Source organism: Dermacentor variabilis, chromosome 1, assembly GCF_050947875.1.
Source record: "Dermacentor variabilis isolate Ectoservices chromosome 1, ASM5094787v1, whole genome shotgun sequence".
Classification (NCBI taxonomy): Eukaryota; Metazoa; Arthropoda; class Arachnida; order Ixodida; family Ixodidae; genus Dermacentor; species Dermacentor variabilis.
Window position 1 is genome coordinate 185500360 of NC_134568.1, and position 18102 is coordinate 185518461.

Sequence of the window (18102 nt, forward strand, 5' to 3'; positions counted from 1 at the left end):
ATGAGATATTTGGTCAATGTACTATATTTTATTTCACTACCTTTAATATGATTTTCTCCTTACGCTCATGCTGCCAGCTTTGTAATATTGTTCTGTGTTCTATGGCTGACATTTTTAATATATTTGTCAAAAATTGTTATGTATCTTTGTATCACTCATGCAATTATTTGTGTATGCTTGTTTAGTTATTCTTTCTTCTGGTACAAATTTCATGCATGTTGACTTACTGCCTCATGCATTTTACAGTGCTTGTAAAATTCCTGGTGAAATTGTTGTAAAGTGCTTGTGCACAATGCCAGCTGCTCTATGGGTGACTAGGACCTTGTCAGGCTCCTTGCCTTTTGCTTGATGCCTTCCTTTCGTCGAAAAGGAACAAACTTTCACTTTCACTCTCAGATAACAATTGTGCCATCAGGTGAATGCTTCATTATTTGCACGTTTTATAGTAATTCACTAAGTGCACTGCAAAAACTACTTTTGCTCAAGACAACAGTGAACATATGCCACTGGTCTTAAGCATATGTGAATTACCAGTTTTACGTTTGGTTCAAGTTGCTTAAAATGCCCAGTATCAGTAGCTGATGTGCAGTATGTCGCGCTTTTTATTTTCAGCAAGAAGAGATTTACGAGTTCTGCTTTGAGCTCCTGAAGGCAAATTCAGACTTAGGCCCTACTTTTGACATTGCATCTTACGTCATCGAGGTGTGGTGCCCTGAGGTAGGTTTATGGAACTTTGATATTCCTTGCAATGCTTCCTAGCTTTTTCCAAGTATAAGCCTTTTAAATTTTAAAATGTGCAGCCAGTATTGTCTACAAGTTGCCATACTTTTCTAGCCTGAATGATTGGCCTCCTGGAGCACAAATTTTTTCACTATGTAGCATTCAGTGGTAAGATTTGTTATAGTGTCCTTGATCAAAGTGCCTTGGAAGTGCCTTGAAACCCGCACGAAGTGGGGTCAACCCCAAGGAGAAATCGCTCCATGTAAGTGTTGACACCTAGCACCACTACAATTTCACACACAAAAAATTCATGTGCGGTTACGGCAAGCAGCGCACACCTTTTGGCCATCACCATCTCCACAGGTCTTGGCTGCCTGCTATTCACAGTTCATGCACTTTCACAATTAAACTGCAATACCTTGTGAGGTTGCGTGCTGGTGCACCGTCGATTATCTTGGTGTGCGAAGGGGCACGCAAAAGTTGTCCCATGAGAGTGCAGCTCTTTAATCAAGGACTGCTGGCGTGCACTGGTGCGGTTTGTCGAGGATGAGGAGGCACACCCACTGCACACCAGTGCGGGTTATCAAAGATGCTATTAGTGTTCTTTTACATGTCTCCTGTAGGGAGCCAGAGTTGTGCAACTGTGTTCCATGTGCCACTTGCCCCGCCATTTGCCGAGTGCCATCGCACAGTCAAAATGGGCTGTACTGTGCCGCAGAGAAGTAGGCACATTGGAAGCAACACCAACACTCCACATAATGCAGCCAGTCATGCCCAATTGACATCTTCAGCTTCTGCCTCAGTGCCAGTCGTTGCAAGTGTTTCCTTGCTGTTGTACGGTGCACTCACTACTCTGGGACTGGTGTAGCATTCTGAATTGTCATAACCGCTGGGAAAGAGGTTCATTTTTTACAGTGCTGCACAGGAACTTTATCATGCATCCTCAGCTGCACTGGCTGCGAAACAGTTTTTCTGTCTTTTAATCTAAGCAGGCCAGTTGCATAAGACAGTGTGCCCATCAGAACTTATTTTTTTGTGAAGTGAAGGAATTAGGCATGCAGCTTCAGTCTACATGAGTACTTTGTTCTTTAGTGCATACTCTCGTAACGTAAATTCTTGAGGCAGTTTTGTTTATTAAGAGACTCCTATCTAAATACATGTAAAAGGTGAATTCGTTTTTCTTGGCAACCACTGCACCAAATTTGACGAGGTTTGTTGCATTTAAAATAAAAACTTTAAATTTAGTGACTGTTCGTTTCGAATTTTTGAGTTAGGTCGTAAATTTTTTATTAAAAATTGGCAAAAATCGAAAATTTTCAAAAAACGAAACTATCAAGTTTACAACTCTAACTCAACAACGAAAAATGATAATACAATCCTGTGAATTGCATCTCGTAGTACATCTAAAGCGGACAAAATTGATACGTTACACATGAATATAAAAAAATTTAGTAATATGGAAATACAGCTTTTGCAGAACCCTTGTAACCAATTTAACCAATTCATGTAAGATGTAAAATGCATGTCAAATTTGTCCGCTCTGAATGATGTAATGGATGGCGTTTTCAGAACCGTGATATCTGTTCTTGATGCAGAGATATGAATTTATAAACGTCGTGCTTCTATTTCTTTCAAACAGTTGAATACTTAAATATTTTTAACAAAATTCAAGCCCTAAATCTAAATTCCGCTTCCAAGTCACTACAATTTAACTTTCTCTCACAAATGCAACAAATTTAATTAAAATCGGTCAAGGAGTTATTTCAGAAAAACGTTTTTGCATTTTACATGTATTTGAATAGGCCGCGTCAGAGTTCAGCCCGAGCTAAAGCTTCCTCTTAAGCACATACAGCAACTTTCTTTGAATCATTGCTACCAGCTTCATATAGTATTTCTCAAGGAATTCATCCAGATGAGGTTGAGCTTTCATATTGAAACATCACCATCTGCATGCATAATGAAAATTGTAGCTATTTTATGAAAGCTTGGCATTATGATCAACCCTTCGCATGTAAATATGAAAGGCTCACAGATGCTGTCACCATGCACTAACGTGCTCAGCTCGCACCACATTTTGAGCAGTTCCAATTAGATGCAAGCATACAAATTGGGGATATATACTCGAAGTGAGAGATTGAGTGCTGCTCAAAGTCAAGAAAGAAAAATGAACATTTGTAAACCTAGTATGCTGCTGACAGTGGTTAACATGAGTGTGGCTGCTGGGTGCACAGGGAGTGGCTATCCAGCATAATCTAGGGGCTCAAGATAGTCCAGCTTTGCACAACTCGTGGCCCACATGGGGATCAAGGGACACTACGATCTATTTAATGCCACTTTTGGTAATGGCGCTAGCATGACCTGGTTCATACAGAATAATGTTCTCCAAGTGCTTGGCCTTTTTTGAAAGGATGTGCCACCTACCACCTTTCAAGAGGCAGTTTTTACCTTCAATGCATAATGGTCACACTGCTATTTTCTTGAGACATTCCACCACCATATGTTGTTGCTGTGGAAAATAGAGGTGTGTGAAAAAATGCGAGTCTAATGAAGCCAGTGGTTTAGGCTCCCTTTTTAACGGTGCGCATTGTATTTGCTGAACGCTTTATTATTGATGTGTGTGTTAAGTGCTGATGTTTTTCTTACATTTGCGACACAGGCAGTGATGAAGGCTCTGAGCCTAACACGTGGCATTAACATGGACAAAGCAGAAGAAGTCCTGCTGCGAGCGGTGATTCATACCAGGGCTGAGTTCGAGGCACACCGTCAAGAATTTTCCTCCACTCCTTTAGATCCTGAAGCAGAGCGGGAACGTTCTGAGCGCATGCATACTGAAATTCGGGACAGTGGCATTGCAGATGACATTATTGCTGCGCTCCTCTAAAAGGCTGCACAACCATTTTTGACAGCAGTTCCTTTGCACAGATTGAGTTTGCTTAAAGGGGTACTGACACAAAAAATTTGCATTTTGCTTTTTTGCTTGGTGAGATAGCTACCGACACTATAGTGGCAGTGTAGTGCGTGAATGCTATGAACATTCAACAAATCAATTATTATATCTTAATGCGTTTGTTTAAAACACGCCAAAAGCAATGTGGCTTCATGGCATATGTGTCAGCAAGCACCTTTTTTACATCACGAAAACTAGAGGTAGTGTTCAGGTCATATTACAAATTACTGGTACTCAGATCGGGCAGCCTGGTGGGCCAGGTGCAGTGGCCACAAGCCACACAATGGCCTTGTCACTTAACGCTTGGCTTGCCACTTCGGCCATTCATGCCTCTTTTATTCTGCACTTGGCATTCTACACTGCTTCTCTGCTGTGGCTTCTCTTAGAACAAGCAGAATTTTTCTCACTTATTGTGCGGACCTTTCGGCAACATGATCACAGTGCGCCTTTGACCATTGCACTGGGTTGACCCACACTTGGGTGATACCGTGCAACCACAACCCCCAATTTCCATGACCTGTTGGATGTTCTGGTTAAAACACACAGCATTGCTCTATTTGGGCTATGTTTGGAATTCATTGCATTAAAAGATTGTATAAATATAGTTTGTTGCATGTTTGAGGAATTAAAGCTTTGTACTGCCGTTACAGAATTAGTTTCTAGTTAGAAAAGGAATGTTGTGTCAGTATTCCTTTAATATTAAATTTTTATTCTTTGTGTATATCCACACTTGTGAGAGTGCTTTCCAGGTCCACTAATTGTGTGTGGTTGCAGAAACATTTGTGTGCATTCTTTTGTTTCCTACCACCATAATTCTAATGCACATATTGTGTGAAAATATCATTCAATCTTACCACTCTGTTCTGAAGTATTTGTTTTTTGGGCTAAGTCGGCACAGTATTTCTTACTTTTATTCTTAATTTTGAAATTTCTCGTATAAGATGTTTGTTTTATTTGAATGTTCATTTCTGCAGTTCATAAATTTTGTAAACATTAATTATTGTTTATGCATGATTCAAGTGAGTGGATTCTCATTCTTTGTGCTTTTCCTGGTATGTGTAGTGTTTTCTTTGCCTTGAAACTTTTCTGCGTATTCGCATGTCTACTTGCTGAACAATTTGTGCAAGCCTATTCATCACTTAAAATTATTTTGTCCTCACTTGTTACTTCTGAGAATTTACATGTGATTTTCCTCAGTAATTTGTGCACATTTTTCTCAACAGTTGGTTTTGATAATTCATGGCAACTATGTACAAGATGTCTTTAGGTTAATTTGTGCATTTCGCAAAGTCCTAAATATTTATTTCTGCCAGTAGTTAGTTAGGGTTAAATGAACTGTGTTTCTTTCTTCTGGCGCAATTACATCATTTCATATAAAAGAGCCATTGTAATTCCAGTAACCAGCTAAGGGGAAACAATTTCGTAAGCATGACTCACCAGTGCTATATCTGGTAGTACTGGTTCCAATCCTCGTGCATTCTTTTTCTTTATGTCTGTGTGGTGTGGGGTTGTGTGAATTGTCTTTACCAGAAATGTATTTCTTGCTGCCCTTCCTCAAGTCCTTTATGTCTGCTCGATGAATTTTTCCTGATTTCCAGCCTTTGTTCATAATATAGTTTTCAGTTCACTGGCATGTTGGCTAGTGGTAAGCAGTAATGCTTTTCTTGGTTGATGTCAGAAATGTTAATGGCTCCCTAACAGACTGTTTCATATTTTGATCTGGGGCCAGTTGCTTCAAGCATTTTACCTTTGGTTAAATTTGCCATGGCAGTTGTAAAGCTTCAAGCAAGTGGCTGCAAGTTTCTGCACAATAAGTTGTCAAATGACCGACCAGTGATACTGGCATGAAACTTCTGATATTTTTCATTCAACACCTTGCAGTGCTGCAACTGCTACTTTTGCAAAGTTTTTTTACTGTGGGTATAATTATATCCACGGGTATATTGCTGCGTGCAAATGGGCTGAGAACATCAATACATCACAAGTGTATGTGGCTAATGTTAGTGGGTGTCCCAGTTGCTGGGCCTGCCTGCATTGGCTTATGTTTCTACAGATGAATGCAGAGTTAAGCATGTTTGTTCATTTATCTCATCATTACATTGATTCCTCTGAAATTTACATTGTGTATGGCTGGTGCGGCCAGCTAGGCAATGCTTGATTGCTTATGTACCTTTTAAATTGCATATTTCATCAATACATGTAATGGTTACATCATGTAAAGTATGGCTGGTGCTTTGTTGTTGTGCCATTTGATTACCTGAATTGGTTTGTACAGGCGGTTCAAATGAATGCACTAGACACCATTATTTTCATCTCATTAATATATTTTTGTCCATAGTGCTAGATTTGGACTATCTCTGGCAGCTGAGCATATTACTGGTATATATCTTCTTAATTTTCTTATTGGAGCAACAAATAAAATCAAACTTAAATGCAAAAAAATTATGTTCATTTCACTTGGACTAGCACGTTTTCCTCTAAGCAAAGTTCTGCTATCAGCTACTGTTTTTTTTCACCCAAAACCTGAAATGTGCAGTAAACAGCAGCAAATGGCCAGCTCTACTGCAGTTCATGTAGGTTTTTTTTGTCTCAACATAAACACTGTGCTGTCTGAGAAATGAAGTATTCTGTTGCTTCTTGTAAAAGGTATTAGAGGTGTGCTTGATTAAAAATTTGCTGTTCCATCAACATGATTCTTTTTACATATGCATCAGTCATATTGGTTTGCATGAAGCAACACTGATGTTCTGGATTCGTGAAGCCTCAAATTTTTTGAAGTGGCCATTTTTTTGCTGTTTAGTGGGCGGGAAGGCTGTGGGCACGTATAACTGTCTCACATTTGCACGGACACCTGAACTGTCCTGCGGCCAAGGATGGGGCCAGAAAAGCTTACAGCCACTTTTCACGGACTTGTTTGCTTACTGAAAACTAGATGGCACTTCATGTGTGACTAGCCTAAATAAAGCCTGGAGTTCTTTGCCTCAAGACTCGCCTGGGACGTATTTAAGCACTCCCATTTTCTTGGCAGCAATTCATTCAGGAAACGTCTGGAAATTCTTAAAACGTAATTTTTCTATCAGAAAAATCTCTGCATGCTTTGTACAGACACCGGCAATAGTGATAACTCATACTATGGTCCCTAGAATATTGTCTAGTCTGCCTCCCGCGCACTGCGCTGTATGGAGCAGCAGGCTGGGCACTTCCTGAATAAAAGCACAGCGGGAGCTGCGAGCAGTCCTAATGACTATCCTACTGCTGTGCTCTGCTGTCTGCTTGGCGCGGGTGGGTTTACCACCTCTTCTACGTCTCCGGTTTTTCACGAAGTCTTATAATAAAAGGACAAGCAGAGAAAGAAAAAGTAGAACATATTAAAATGAGAAGATGCAAATAATTGCATTTCACCAATTGCATCACATCAGGTATGCACGCTCAGTGGCCTTGTATTTGTCTTTTTTTCCTGTAATTTTTCATATTCACGAACCTCTTCCCATTTCATCAGATGTGTGCTGTAATTTATTTACACTGTTTTCTGAAGGTTCTTCATTCTTTATAATTTGTTTTGAATGTGCTTGATTACTTGCGCGGGATTATCACGGAGTGGAACGTACTTCCACAATTTTATCTAATGTCGAAACATATTCGGGTGCTCGCCTTGACCACGCACAATATCAACTTCACATGTCGCGTCATTTCCTTGCACCACGTCGGCGCATGCTTCACAAGTGATATCTTTTTTCGTTTTGTTTACTTTTGCCGTCCGCAATTTGATCAGATATGTGTTATTTGTTTTTGCTCACCCTTAACTGGAAGTGCTTTCTTTTTGTCTTGTATAGGTTTTGAGTGAGTTTGGGTATGATTTTTTTACCCTCTATTATGCCAAATCGCACACTTGTACAGCCGCCCTGATTTTTAATAATATAGCACGAGCGTCGACTGAACTGCTGGTGAGCGCCTTATAACGGCGATAAGCGTGCAACAAGAGCGTGCAACAAGGCGAGTGCAACAAGGCAACAAGGCTCGTGCGCGAACTCTCGCCTTGTTGCACGCTTATCGCCGTTATAAGGCGCTCACCAGCAGTTCAGTCGACGCTCGCGCTATATTATTAAAAATCAGGGCGGCTGTACCTCATGTTTAGACATGTGCAGCATCCTCATGCTAGATCTAGTATGCTGATGACGTGTATGCCATTCATGGCCGTGAAGTTCCGATCACGCAGCGGTAAAGAAACAAAAGGTGCGCAAAATATATGACGATTATTGTTGCAGTATATAAGCCATAAACTCACTGACAAGACGTTTTGTAGCCGTCTTGGATCAGCCAAAATGGACTGAAACGTCTACAACTATTCAAGATGGCTACAAAATTATTTACATGTACGTCCAGAGGACATCCTGTGAAAGACATCTAGAAGACGTCTTAACCTGTTTTCAGTTTACATCTTGCTAAGATGGTTAAAAACATTTCATAAAATGTCTAGAAAGTATCTGTGGTCTTTAGATATAGATGTAAAATAGACATTTCGGTGCATTCCTCTGCTTTATACGGTTAGCTATATAGTGCCCGAAATGGCCATACAGCTTACACTTAAATAACATGTACATGCACTCCCTTTCTTTCTGGCTATCATTTTACCATCCTGGAAGGTACACATTTCCGTTAGCCGCACGTGTCGTTGCACTATATTTGCACAAAAAAAGAACATGAAACAAACAAGAAATAGCGCTTGACTGAAGCGAGCATACATACAAGACCCAAGGCATTTCACCACGTTAATTGTGAAAACAAAAAAAAACTTAAAAATAAATTGTTTTACGTGTTAAAAGCACAATCTAATTATGATTCAGACTGAAGGTGGAGACTTCAGGATAATTTTGACTACCTGGGGTTCGTAATGTCCGCTTCAATCTAAGTACACGAGCGTTGTTGCATTTCGCTCCTGTCGTACGCGCGACTTTGAGCTCCGAAGCGCAATGATATTAACACGTGCTTTTGTTTATCTTTCTCAGCTTACCCCTTTTCACCGTTCAACAAATGTTATCACTCAGCGCAGGACATGCCAGCATGTGTTAGAAGTTTGTTGAATGTTATCAATGATTCTATCCACTGTCATCATCGAAGCTTGTGTTATCTGATTCTATACATGACACGAATTGTGTTGTACTTTCTGGAAGATACGCCGGGCACCAGCAGTTACTCTGGAACATTCGATGACTTGTGTATGAAAGCCGATGCGCTTCACCCGCAGATCAGATTTTCGACCATCGCCGCTATCATTATGCTTTGGGTGTAGCTTGTTTCTCTGGGCAGAGATTCGGCCCATAAATAGTTCCACCATTCACAATTTTGCTACTGTGTTCTTGAGCGTCACTACCACATGACAATATATAGCCACTACACTTAAGCTACCACGGCGGGTAGCAGAAAACGTGCGCCTACACTGAGCAGCTGCACAATATTAATGTGAGCGCTAGTTTCAGGTAGATGGATAGGCGAGTCCAATTATATATTTTAGTTGCAGAAGATTGTGCGCAGTGACTCGGGTTTCCGCCTGGCCAGTATTTCTCAAGTTGTCACAATCTGCTTTTTGTCATGGTGCCGGTTCAACCTCTACACCAGTGCCTTCTTTGAAAGTTTCTCGCTTCTAACTAAATCTGCACATTTAGCTGCATTACAATTGCACTCTCAGGTGTTCAGTCAGCTAGTAAAAAACTAGTATCGCAAGTTAATTCCTTACCCTTTTCACCGTTGTGCACTCCAATGTTATGAGACTGAATCATTCTATTGCTCTTTAAAATAAATGCCTATATATATACATTCAAAAGCTATAGCTAACATGGGTGCTATACATGTTCATCTGCGCTTTGGGGATAGAGTAGCATATCATACATTTCATCTAGACGCGTTTGTTCTGCCCAATTATTTGCAACAACAGCACGGCAATTTTAGAAGTGTACCACATATATAGTAAGCATTTCAAAGAATTTTAACGCTGTAAAGTTTATTTGCAATGTATTTGACATTTGTTTTGATTGAACTTTCTTTGTGTGTTTACTTCGAATACTTTTCACAATAAATAGAAGCAAGAAGTTCATAACTCTGCACTAAAACCAATATTGCAGTTACCAGAACTGAACTCTGTTGGTCAGCAGCTCAGCACCGTTGTACACAGCCGATGCATGGCAGGAAGGGGGGGGGGGGGTATTCTACAAGTGTCTACCTATATTGGAGCACTTGAAGACAAATTTGCTATAGGAATAAGTTTGCAGTCCACTTGAACTTGTCACGTTTGCAAGGGTTTTATAAAAATCACATTCGCTAATTAGCGGTATCTTTCAGAGCAACATATACTGAATCTATTTTGTCCGCTTTAGATGTGTTATTAGGTGCAGTTTACAAGATTGTTATATTGTTCCTTATTGCTATGTTGCAGAGTTGTAAACTTGATACTTCGAAATTTTTGATACCTTTTCTAAAGATACTGACGGCATAAAATGAACATCTGCTTCCAGCACTTACTAGATTTTACATTTTATTTAATGCGACAAACTTACTAAATCGAAATCGGTGCAGCGATTGCGAGAAACTCGAATTCGCCATTTTCACATTTACCTATCCGGGAGCTCCCGTGCTAACGTAGCAAATGTGCATTTCAGGCCGGCTGCGTTATGCTAGCACTTTTCTGGAGTTTACTTTCTGAGTGCTATGAACGAACACTGCGACTGGCTGACGTGCAAGAATGATGAGGTTGGAATTTTCTACCGTGCTCCATGCCCGATGCCACTGGCTGCATCTTGACACCTCAAACTATCATGTGACCGAACGTCTTAAGAGAGGGTGTTGCGTAGCTTGCCCTCCCTTTGTCTAATAAGTTTTCTCTCCCAGTTGGCACTTCCAATCTTTCGCCCTTCACGTCTTTCATAACAGGAAGCGACGCCGGTTGCTCGGAGAAATCGGTTGGTGCCTTTGTTTTCAATTTAAAACACTCGGGAGAGCATGCTCTCCGTTTTGTGGTTTTAATGCATTAACCAGCGACATTTGTTGACGCTTGGAGTTCGCGGCGGTTCTTCTTTGACTTGAAAGCGGATCCAGCCTCGTGGATGCCTACGTTTCGCCTACACAAAAAAAGCGATTACCGCATGAAAGTGCCTTATTTCTGAGAATTGTTACCCCGAAAGGTCCTTTCCATGGGCATGTCACATTTGCGTGACGCGCTTGAAAGGTATACTGTGAGCTTGCGACGGTGTCAAATTAAATGTCGAGACGTATGTAATCGCAGACAAATGAATGCTTTTTCCGCATTGTGAGCAACTATTTCATTTTCATGTTCTCTGTCATCCTGACACGCGTGCGAGATATAATGCTACACAGACAAACTTTAATTCCGAATTGTCAATCCATGGTCCGTAAAATGCATTCAGGGCAATTAGTGGCCCTGTGTATATAGGAACATATAGGAAATTACTCGTGACAGGCTTATCGCAGCGGGTGCTGTGCTCATGCCAAAACTTTAGGACTCTCAGTCAGTGTCGCTCATTTGGTGACATAGAACTGCGTTGCTTGCCCTTCTACTGGCCTGCCATGTGCATTGATTGTGATCAAGAATGCGATAAGTCAAACTCACGCAGCCGAAATAATTTATTTGGCATGTTTATTCTTCAATATCTGGGTGGCAAGGCAGCGCTGTTAAAAAGATATTCCTGCCTCGAGTCAGTTTTCCCTTCGTTCTCGCGCTAATTCGCACGTACGCTGTTATGGCAGCCAGTTTTGATTCAACTCGTACTGGTTGTGTGTCACACACCTGTTTTATTTTCATTTACTTTCGGACGTCGCGAAACTCGAACACCACATCATTGACAGGGTCACCCGAGACGTCGGGGGTACCCTAGCGCTGGGTCTCGAAAAGCCCTTTGGTAACATTTCGCATTGGCATGTCCTCCATTCAGTTTTGGACATGGGCCTTGGGTTTAAATTTCCACGGGTTCGTTAGTTCGTTCCTTCGGCGCCATTCTCAAGGTGGGCAAGGTAAAGTCTCATCCCTACAAGCAGGGGGTGAGGTGCACCCCTCGGGGGTCGGTCATCTCGCCGCTTCTCTTCAACGTCGCCATGCGCGGCCGCTCCGCGCGTCTCTCCGAGGTGGACGGCGTTAATCACGCTCTTTACGCCAACGACATCACGGTGTGGTGCGACGGCGGCAGTGAAGGCAGAGTCGAGGAATCGCAACAGGCGGCCCTGAGCTGCACGGAGGAATTCTTGGCGGGCACGGGGCTCCGGCTCTCCCCATCCAAGTCCGAACTTCTTTTGTATCGACCGACAAGGAAAGGAGAGGGCGCATCTCCAAAGGGCACGTCCCTCTCGGGAAAGTCGACATCTCCATTCGCACGGCCATCGGGCAAGTCATTCCCAGGGTAGAGCTCATCCGCATACTCGGTATGCTGATAAAGGCAAACGGTAGTAACGGACAAACGATCGCTCGTATCACCACCAAAACGGACAACATGGTCAGACTTATCACTAGGGTCTCCAAGAGTTGCGGAGGGCTGGGGGAGGACAACCTCCTTATAGTTAGTACCACGCCTTCCTAATTAGTTGCATCACGTACGTGGCCGCCGCGCATCGCTGGCACGGATACGAAAGTGCAAAGCTTGAAGCGCTCATGCACAAGAGCATCAAAAAGGTGCTCGGCACCTCCATGGGCGCCAGCACAGATAAGCTCGTGCAGCTTGGAGTCCACAACACCCTCGACGAGGTTGTCGAGCTAGCCACAGCAGAAGACCCAGGTTGTCGGGCTCTCTTCCTCGCCTGCGGGGAGGCGGATCCTGGAGGTGCTGGATTGCAACCTCACTGCCGTCAGAGAAAGGCGGTGCGCAACGCGGGAGGGCGTCACGATCTCGCCATTTCCGCGCAATGTGCACCCGCCACACAACGTAGGCAAACGCCGGGCGAGGGCGGCCGCACTTCAGATCTGTCGCCGGCGGTCCACGGTCGGTCGAGGTCGTCGAATCTGCCCAATACGGTTCATCCGACCGGTTCGTGCTGCCATGGTAGATCATAGGGGCAACCTCCTTAACGCCGCATCGCTGCGGGGCTCAACCCTGGCACTGGCGGAACAGGTCACAGTGGCCCTCTGGGACGGGAGCAGACTGCAGGTCTACACGGATTCTCGGTCGGCGGTCAGGGCCTTCGCCACGGGTTTGGTCTCGAGGGAGGCGGCCACCCTGCTTTGCGGCAGGCGCGTCGCCCCCCACCTCATCACTTGGTTCCCAGCCCACATGGGGCCTCAGGTCTCCTCCGTCATTCCCAACGCCAACAAGCTGGCCCACGCCCGCGCGCGCGAACTCGCCCACCGCGCCGGGGTAACGCCGCATGCGGGGGCGGATGCAGACGCAGGTCGCCACAAGGACTCGCTCCGTACATTCAATGAGATTACATTGAATGAGATTATATTAACTTGTTCTCAAGCTTCTTTGTCAGTCTCCAAGTCTCTGCCCCATATGTCAGCGCTGGTAAAATGCACCGATTGTATACCTTCCTTTTCAATAACGGTATTCTTAAGAGTCAGGAGCTGGCAATGTCTGCCGTATGCGATCCAACCCATTTTTATTCTGTGAATTTCCTTCTCACAATCAGGGTTCCCTGTGATTAATTGACCTAGGTAAACTTATTCCTTCACACACTCTAGAGGCCGACTGGCGATCCTGAACTCTTGTTTCCTTGCCCGGTTATTGATCATCATCTTCGTCTTCTGCAAATTAATCTTCAACCCCACTCATACACTCTCTCTGTTAAGGTCCTCAATCATCTGTTGTAACTTGTCTGCATTGTTGCTGAATAGAACAATGTTGTCGGCAAACCGAAGGTTGCCGAGATATTCACCGTCGATCTTTACTCCTAAGCCTTCCCAGTGTAATAGCTTCTAAGCATGCAGTGAATAGCACTGGAGAGATTGCCTCCCTGTCTGACCCCTTTCTTCATAGGTATCGTCCTACTTTTCTTGTATAGAATTAAGGTAGCTGTAGAACCTCTGTAGATATTTTCCAAGGTATTTATGTAAGCGTTCTGTACTCCTTGATTACGTAATGCCTCTATGACTGCTGGTGTCTCTACTGAGTCAAATGCCTTTTCGTAATCTATGATAGCCATGTAGAGAGGCTTATTGTACTCTGCGGATTTCTCGATAACATGGATGTGATACATTGTAGAGTATCCCTATATTCCTGAAGCCAGCCCCTTCCCTTGGTTGACTAAAGTTCAGTGTTGCCCTTATTTTATTGCAAATTTTTTATGAATATTTTATATAATACTGGGAGTAAGCTAATGGGCCTATAATTTTTCAATTCTTTAGCATCTTCCTATTTGTGGATTACTGTAATGTTTGCATTCTTCCAGTTTTATGGGACCCTTGCAGTCTATAGACATTTCGTATACAGAGCCGCCAGTTTTCCAAGCATTATGTCTCCTCCATATTTGATTAAATCCACTGTCATTACATCTTCTCCTGCCGCTCTTCCCCGTTTCATGTCTTGCAAGGCCCTTCTGACCTCATCGCTAGTTATAGGAGTTTCTGTATCCTGTTCATTACTGTTTCTAATTGAGGTATCCTGACTCCTCTGGTTACTGCACAGGTCAGTATAGAATTCTTCCGCTGCTTTTACTATATCTTCCGAGATTCCTGATGATATTGCCCTGCTTATCTCTTCAGTGCATACGTCATGGTTTGTCCTATGCCGAGTTTCCTTCTCACTGATTTCAGGCTGCATCCATTTTTGACGGCTTCTTCACTCTTTCTCACGTTATAGTTTTGAATATCCTTTATTTTCACCTTGTTGATCAGTTTTGACAGTTCTGCGACTTCCATCCTATTTCTTGAGTTGTACACACTCATATTCTGTCGTTTCTTTATTAGGTCCCTTGTTATTTGGGAGAGCTTGCCTACTTACTGGTTGCCTTGGTGCCTTGCCTCCCACTTCATCTGCTGCCTCTGAAGCCAACCTATTGACGGTTTCATTCATTAGCTCTATGGCCTCATCTCTCTGTTCTAGGGCTGCATATTTGTTCACAAGTACCAGCCTGAATTTGTCTGCTTTTACCCTTACTGCCTCTAGGTTGACCTGTTTCTTCTTGACCAGTTTAGCTCTTTCTCTCTTCAAATTGAAGTGAATCCTAGCCCTCACTAACCTATGATCACTGCGCTTTACCCTGCCTATCACTTCTACGTCCTGCATTATGCTGGGATCAGCAGAAAATATCAAATCGATTTCCGTTCTTGTTTCGCCATTAGGGCTTTTCCAGGTCCACTTCCTGTTGCTATGCTTCCTGAAAAAGGTGTTCATTATTCAAAGCTTATTCCTTTCTGCGAATTCTACCAGCATCTTTCCTCTAGCGTTCCTAGAATAGGCGCCGTAGTTGCCAATTGCTTGTTCACCAGCCTCCTTTTTCCCCACTTTTGCATTGAAGTCACCCATTACTACTATATATTGAGTTTGCACTTTTCTAAAGCTTGCCCTCGGCTTGCCTGCAAGCACCCACACCGAAAACTGGTTGAAGGTCGGACTCCACAACACGCTCGAAGAAATTATCGAGGCACAAGAGCACTCACAGCTGCTCAGGCTATCCGGCATCCCGACGGGCAGCAAGATACTCGACGAGATGGGCCTCAATCCTGTTGACCAGTGCCCCGACTGCATGCGGATTCCCAGTGACATCAGGTCTCAACTGCACATCGCGCCCCTTCCCCGCAATATGCACCCCGCAAACAACGTCGGCAGACGTCGGGCCAGGGGTACAGCTCTACTCGAGCATGTCCGCTATAACCACATTGTGGCAAGCTTCGTGGATGCCGCGGCATATGTCCAACAAGAGGCATTCGCCGTCTCCATCGTCGACTTCAATTCAAGGTTCACTTGCTGCGCTACGATACGCACTTCGAGGCCCGTGGTAGCCGGACAGGTTGCAATCGCGCTGACTGTGCTCTATGGTCGCAGAGAGGCAATATATAGTGATTCCAAGGCAGCCATTGAGGCCTACCAAACCGGTATGGTCACCCCCAGGCCCTCCGCATTCTCCAAAGCGCCAAAAGTATCTCTCCGCATTGTCTCATTTGGTTTCCCGCTCACCTGGGGTCGATTGAAGGTTCTAACCCTAACGAGGGCGCGCACGAGGCCGTGCGAGGACTCTGACCGCGCCGCCTCGGCAGTCCCCCTGCCCCGCGGGGAACCCTTGCTCACGTTTAATGAAATCACCACACACTACTATCTGTCAAGACTGGTATTCCCCCTCCCGCACTCCGCCTTATGCAGGGCGCGAGCGGTTACCCTTCGACTTTTACAAGCCCGTGTGTACCCTAACCTCGCGGTCCTTCATGCCATATACCCTGAAAGATATCCCAGCGCGGAATGCCCTGCCTGTGGACTAAGGGCAACATTGGACCATGTGTTGTGGGAGTGTGAAGCCATCGGCTCCTCCTTCAGCGAGGATAGATGGGCTGCGATCTTGGGCAGCCCCGAACTCAACGACCAAACCTTGGCCGTCCAGAATGCCCGCGATCGGGCCATCAAGCTCGGCTTGGCGGTCCCTACGTGGGACTAGCCGGGTGGCGCGGTCTTCTCTGAACCGAAATCAAGTTACTTCACTCACTCACTCTCATCGCTAATTCAATATCTTCATAAAACTGATCTACTTCCTCATCATCGTGACTGGATGTTGGAGCGTAGGCTCGTACTACCTTTAATCTATACCTCTTTTCTTTATTGAAATGAATATTAGGAGAGCTTGGCGCCGTAGTGGTGGCACCGGCTACTCCTTGTCACTTGGCAAAGGAACCAAATTTGCGTAAAGAGGGAGAATAGCGGCACGAAATAATGGAACTCGGTAGAACACTGGATGAATAAAAAATATACAGTCCAACAGAACATGAGTCGCAAAGTTCTGTGCATTAGTTCAGTCCACGTACGCATATATAAAGTCATATTTTGAACAGCCAAAACAAACAACACACGTAATGCACTGCAAGTACAGAACAGAATTATACATATTGCATAAAAGTTGCGATCTCCACATAAACCAATTATGAACCACGAACAACGTTTGTGTTACTCATTTAGCGTATTCGGATCATCTGATACCTAATATTTTCCCAAAATGTTGGTGTCCTCTAAAAACTTCTTCAGAGCAAGAAACGCTCTTTTTGGAAGGCCCGCAGTTGGCCATGGGCCAAGTATCTTTTTTAGAGTGAATGGTCTTCTGTCTAATATAAACAAATTAGCTTGCAGTACCGTTCTTTGTGTATCGTATTTCGTGCACCCGAGAAGAAGATGATGCACATCTTCGTCTGGATGGATGGCCACAAGAACACTGCGGACTAGAGACACGTTTTATCCTGTACAAGAACTATTTCGTAAATGCAGTACCAAGACGCAGGCGGTGTACCAATGTTTCAAATTTTCTGTTGTCTCTTAGATTTTCCAGCATTGATAAGTTTATACATGGGTCTATAAAGTATAACTCCAAGTTTTTTAGTTTACTGATCAAACCAGGTAGTTTTGCTGAGGCGACAAGAAAGCTGTCTCAGGGGCAGACGGAATTCACTACGCAATAGAGGAAGATGGGTTGTCTCCACGTTATTGTGCGCCCCGATTCGCAGCTGCGTCCGCTGCAGTATTACTAGGAATATTGCAGTGCCCAGGTATCCACTGGAATGCAATTATGTGGTTCATAGCGCTTGCTTTTGTAAGTTCTTTGAATGTATCATACAATAGCAAAGTGTTCAAAGAATATTTCTTATTGCTCTGTAGTATGTGAGAGCGACTTGCGAATCGCTAAAGATAACCCATTTTTGCGAATGTTTTTCTGATGTTATGAAACGCAAAGCACACAGGATTGCAAACAGTTCTGCCACGGTGGAAGATGTCTCTCGGGATAATTTGAATGTTTGCTCTAGCGCTAAATGTGGAATGACGAATGCTGAAGTCGAGGAATTTTTATGACACGAACCATCTGTATAAACGTGGATGTACTGGGGATATAAGGAGTAAATTTGGAAGAGTGCCAGTTGGTGCGGCTACTATGAACATGTCTCTCTTAGATATAATCCCGTCAACCGATATTTCTATTTTAGGACATGTTAACATCCAGGGAGGGTAACAAACATCCACTTTGCATAATTCAAATCTTGGTAATAATGCTTTATGTTCTCGAACATCATCGTGAATTTTGCTTTTGTTTCTTTCGGTAAGCGCGAGGTTTAATGGATGCTTCTCGTGTTGGGTTAAGATGCGTAAAAAATATGTCGGCATGTTTCAACCGTTCGTATGACTGGAAATGGTGGGTGGCGAGCTTCTACGATTACTAAAGAACTCGAGGTAGCCTGGGGAACCCCAAGACACACTCGCAGCCCTCTTGCCAGTAAACGTTGAAGACGTTCCTCAGAAGTTTGCGAT

General features: G+C 43.7%; 1 protein-coding gene across 2 annotated transcripts in view; it reads left to right on the forward strand.

Annotated features, from left to right (window-relative positions):
• LOC142589443 (uncharacterized) overlaps window positions 1-6355 on the forward strand; it is a 103274-nt gene extending 96919 nt beyond the window's left edge. For both annotated transcript variants that reach the window (XM_075700913.1, XM_075700914.1), the window contains exons 11-12: window positions 613-717; window positions 3377-6355. In XM_075700913.1, the coding sequence (XP_075557028.1) occupies window positions 613-717; window positions 3377-3601 (330 nt within the window). In that variant the 3' untranslated portion in view covers window positions 3602-6355. The remainder of the gene's footprint in view (window positions 1-612; window positions 718-3376) is intronic.
• The last annotated feature ends 11747 nt before the right edge of the window (window positions 6356-18102 follow it).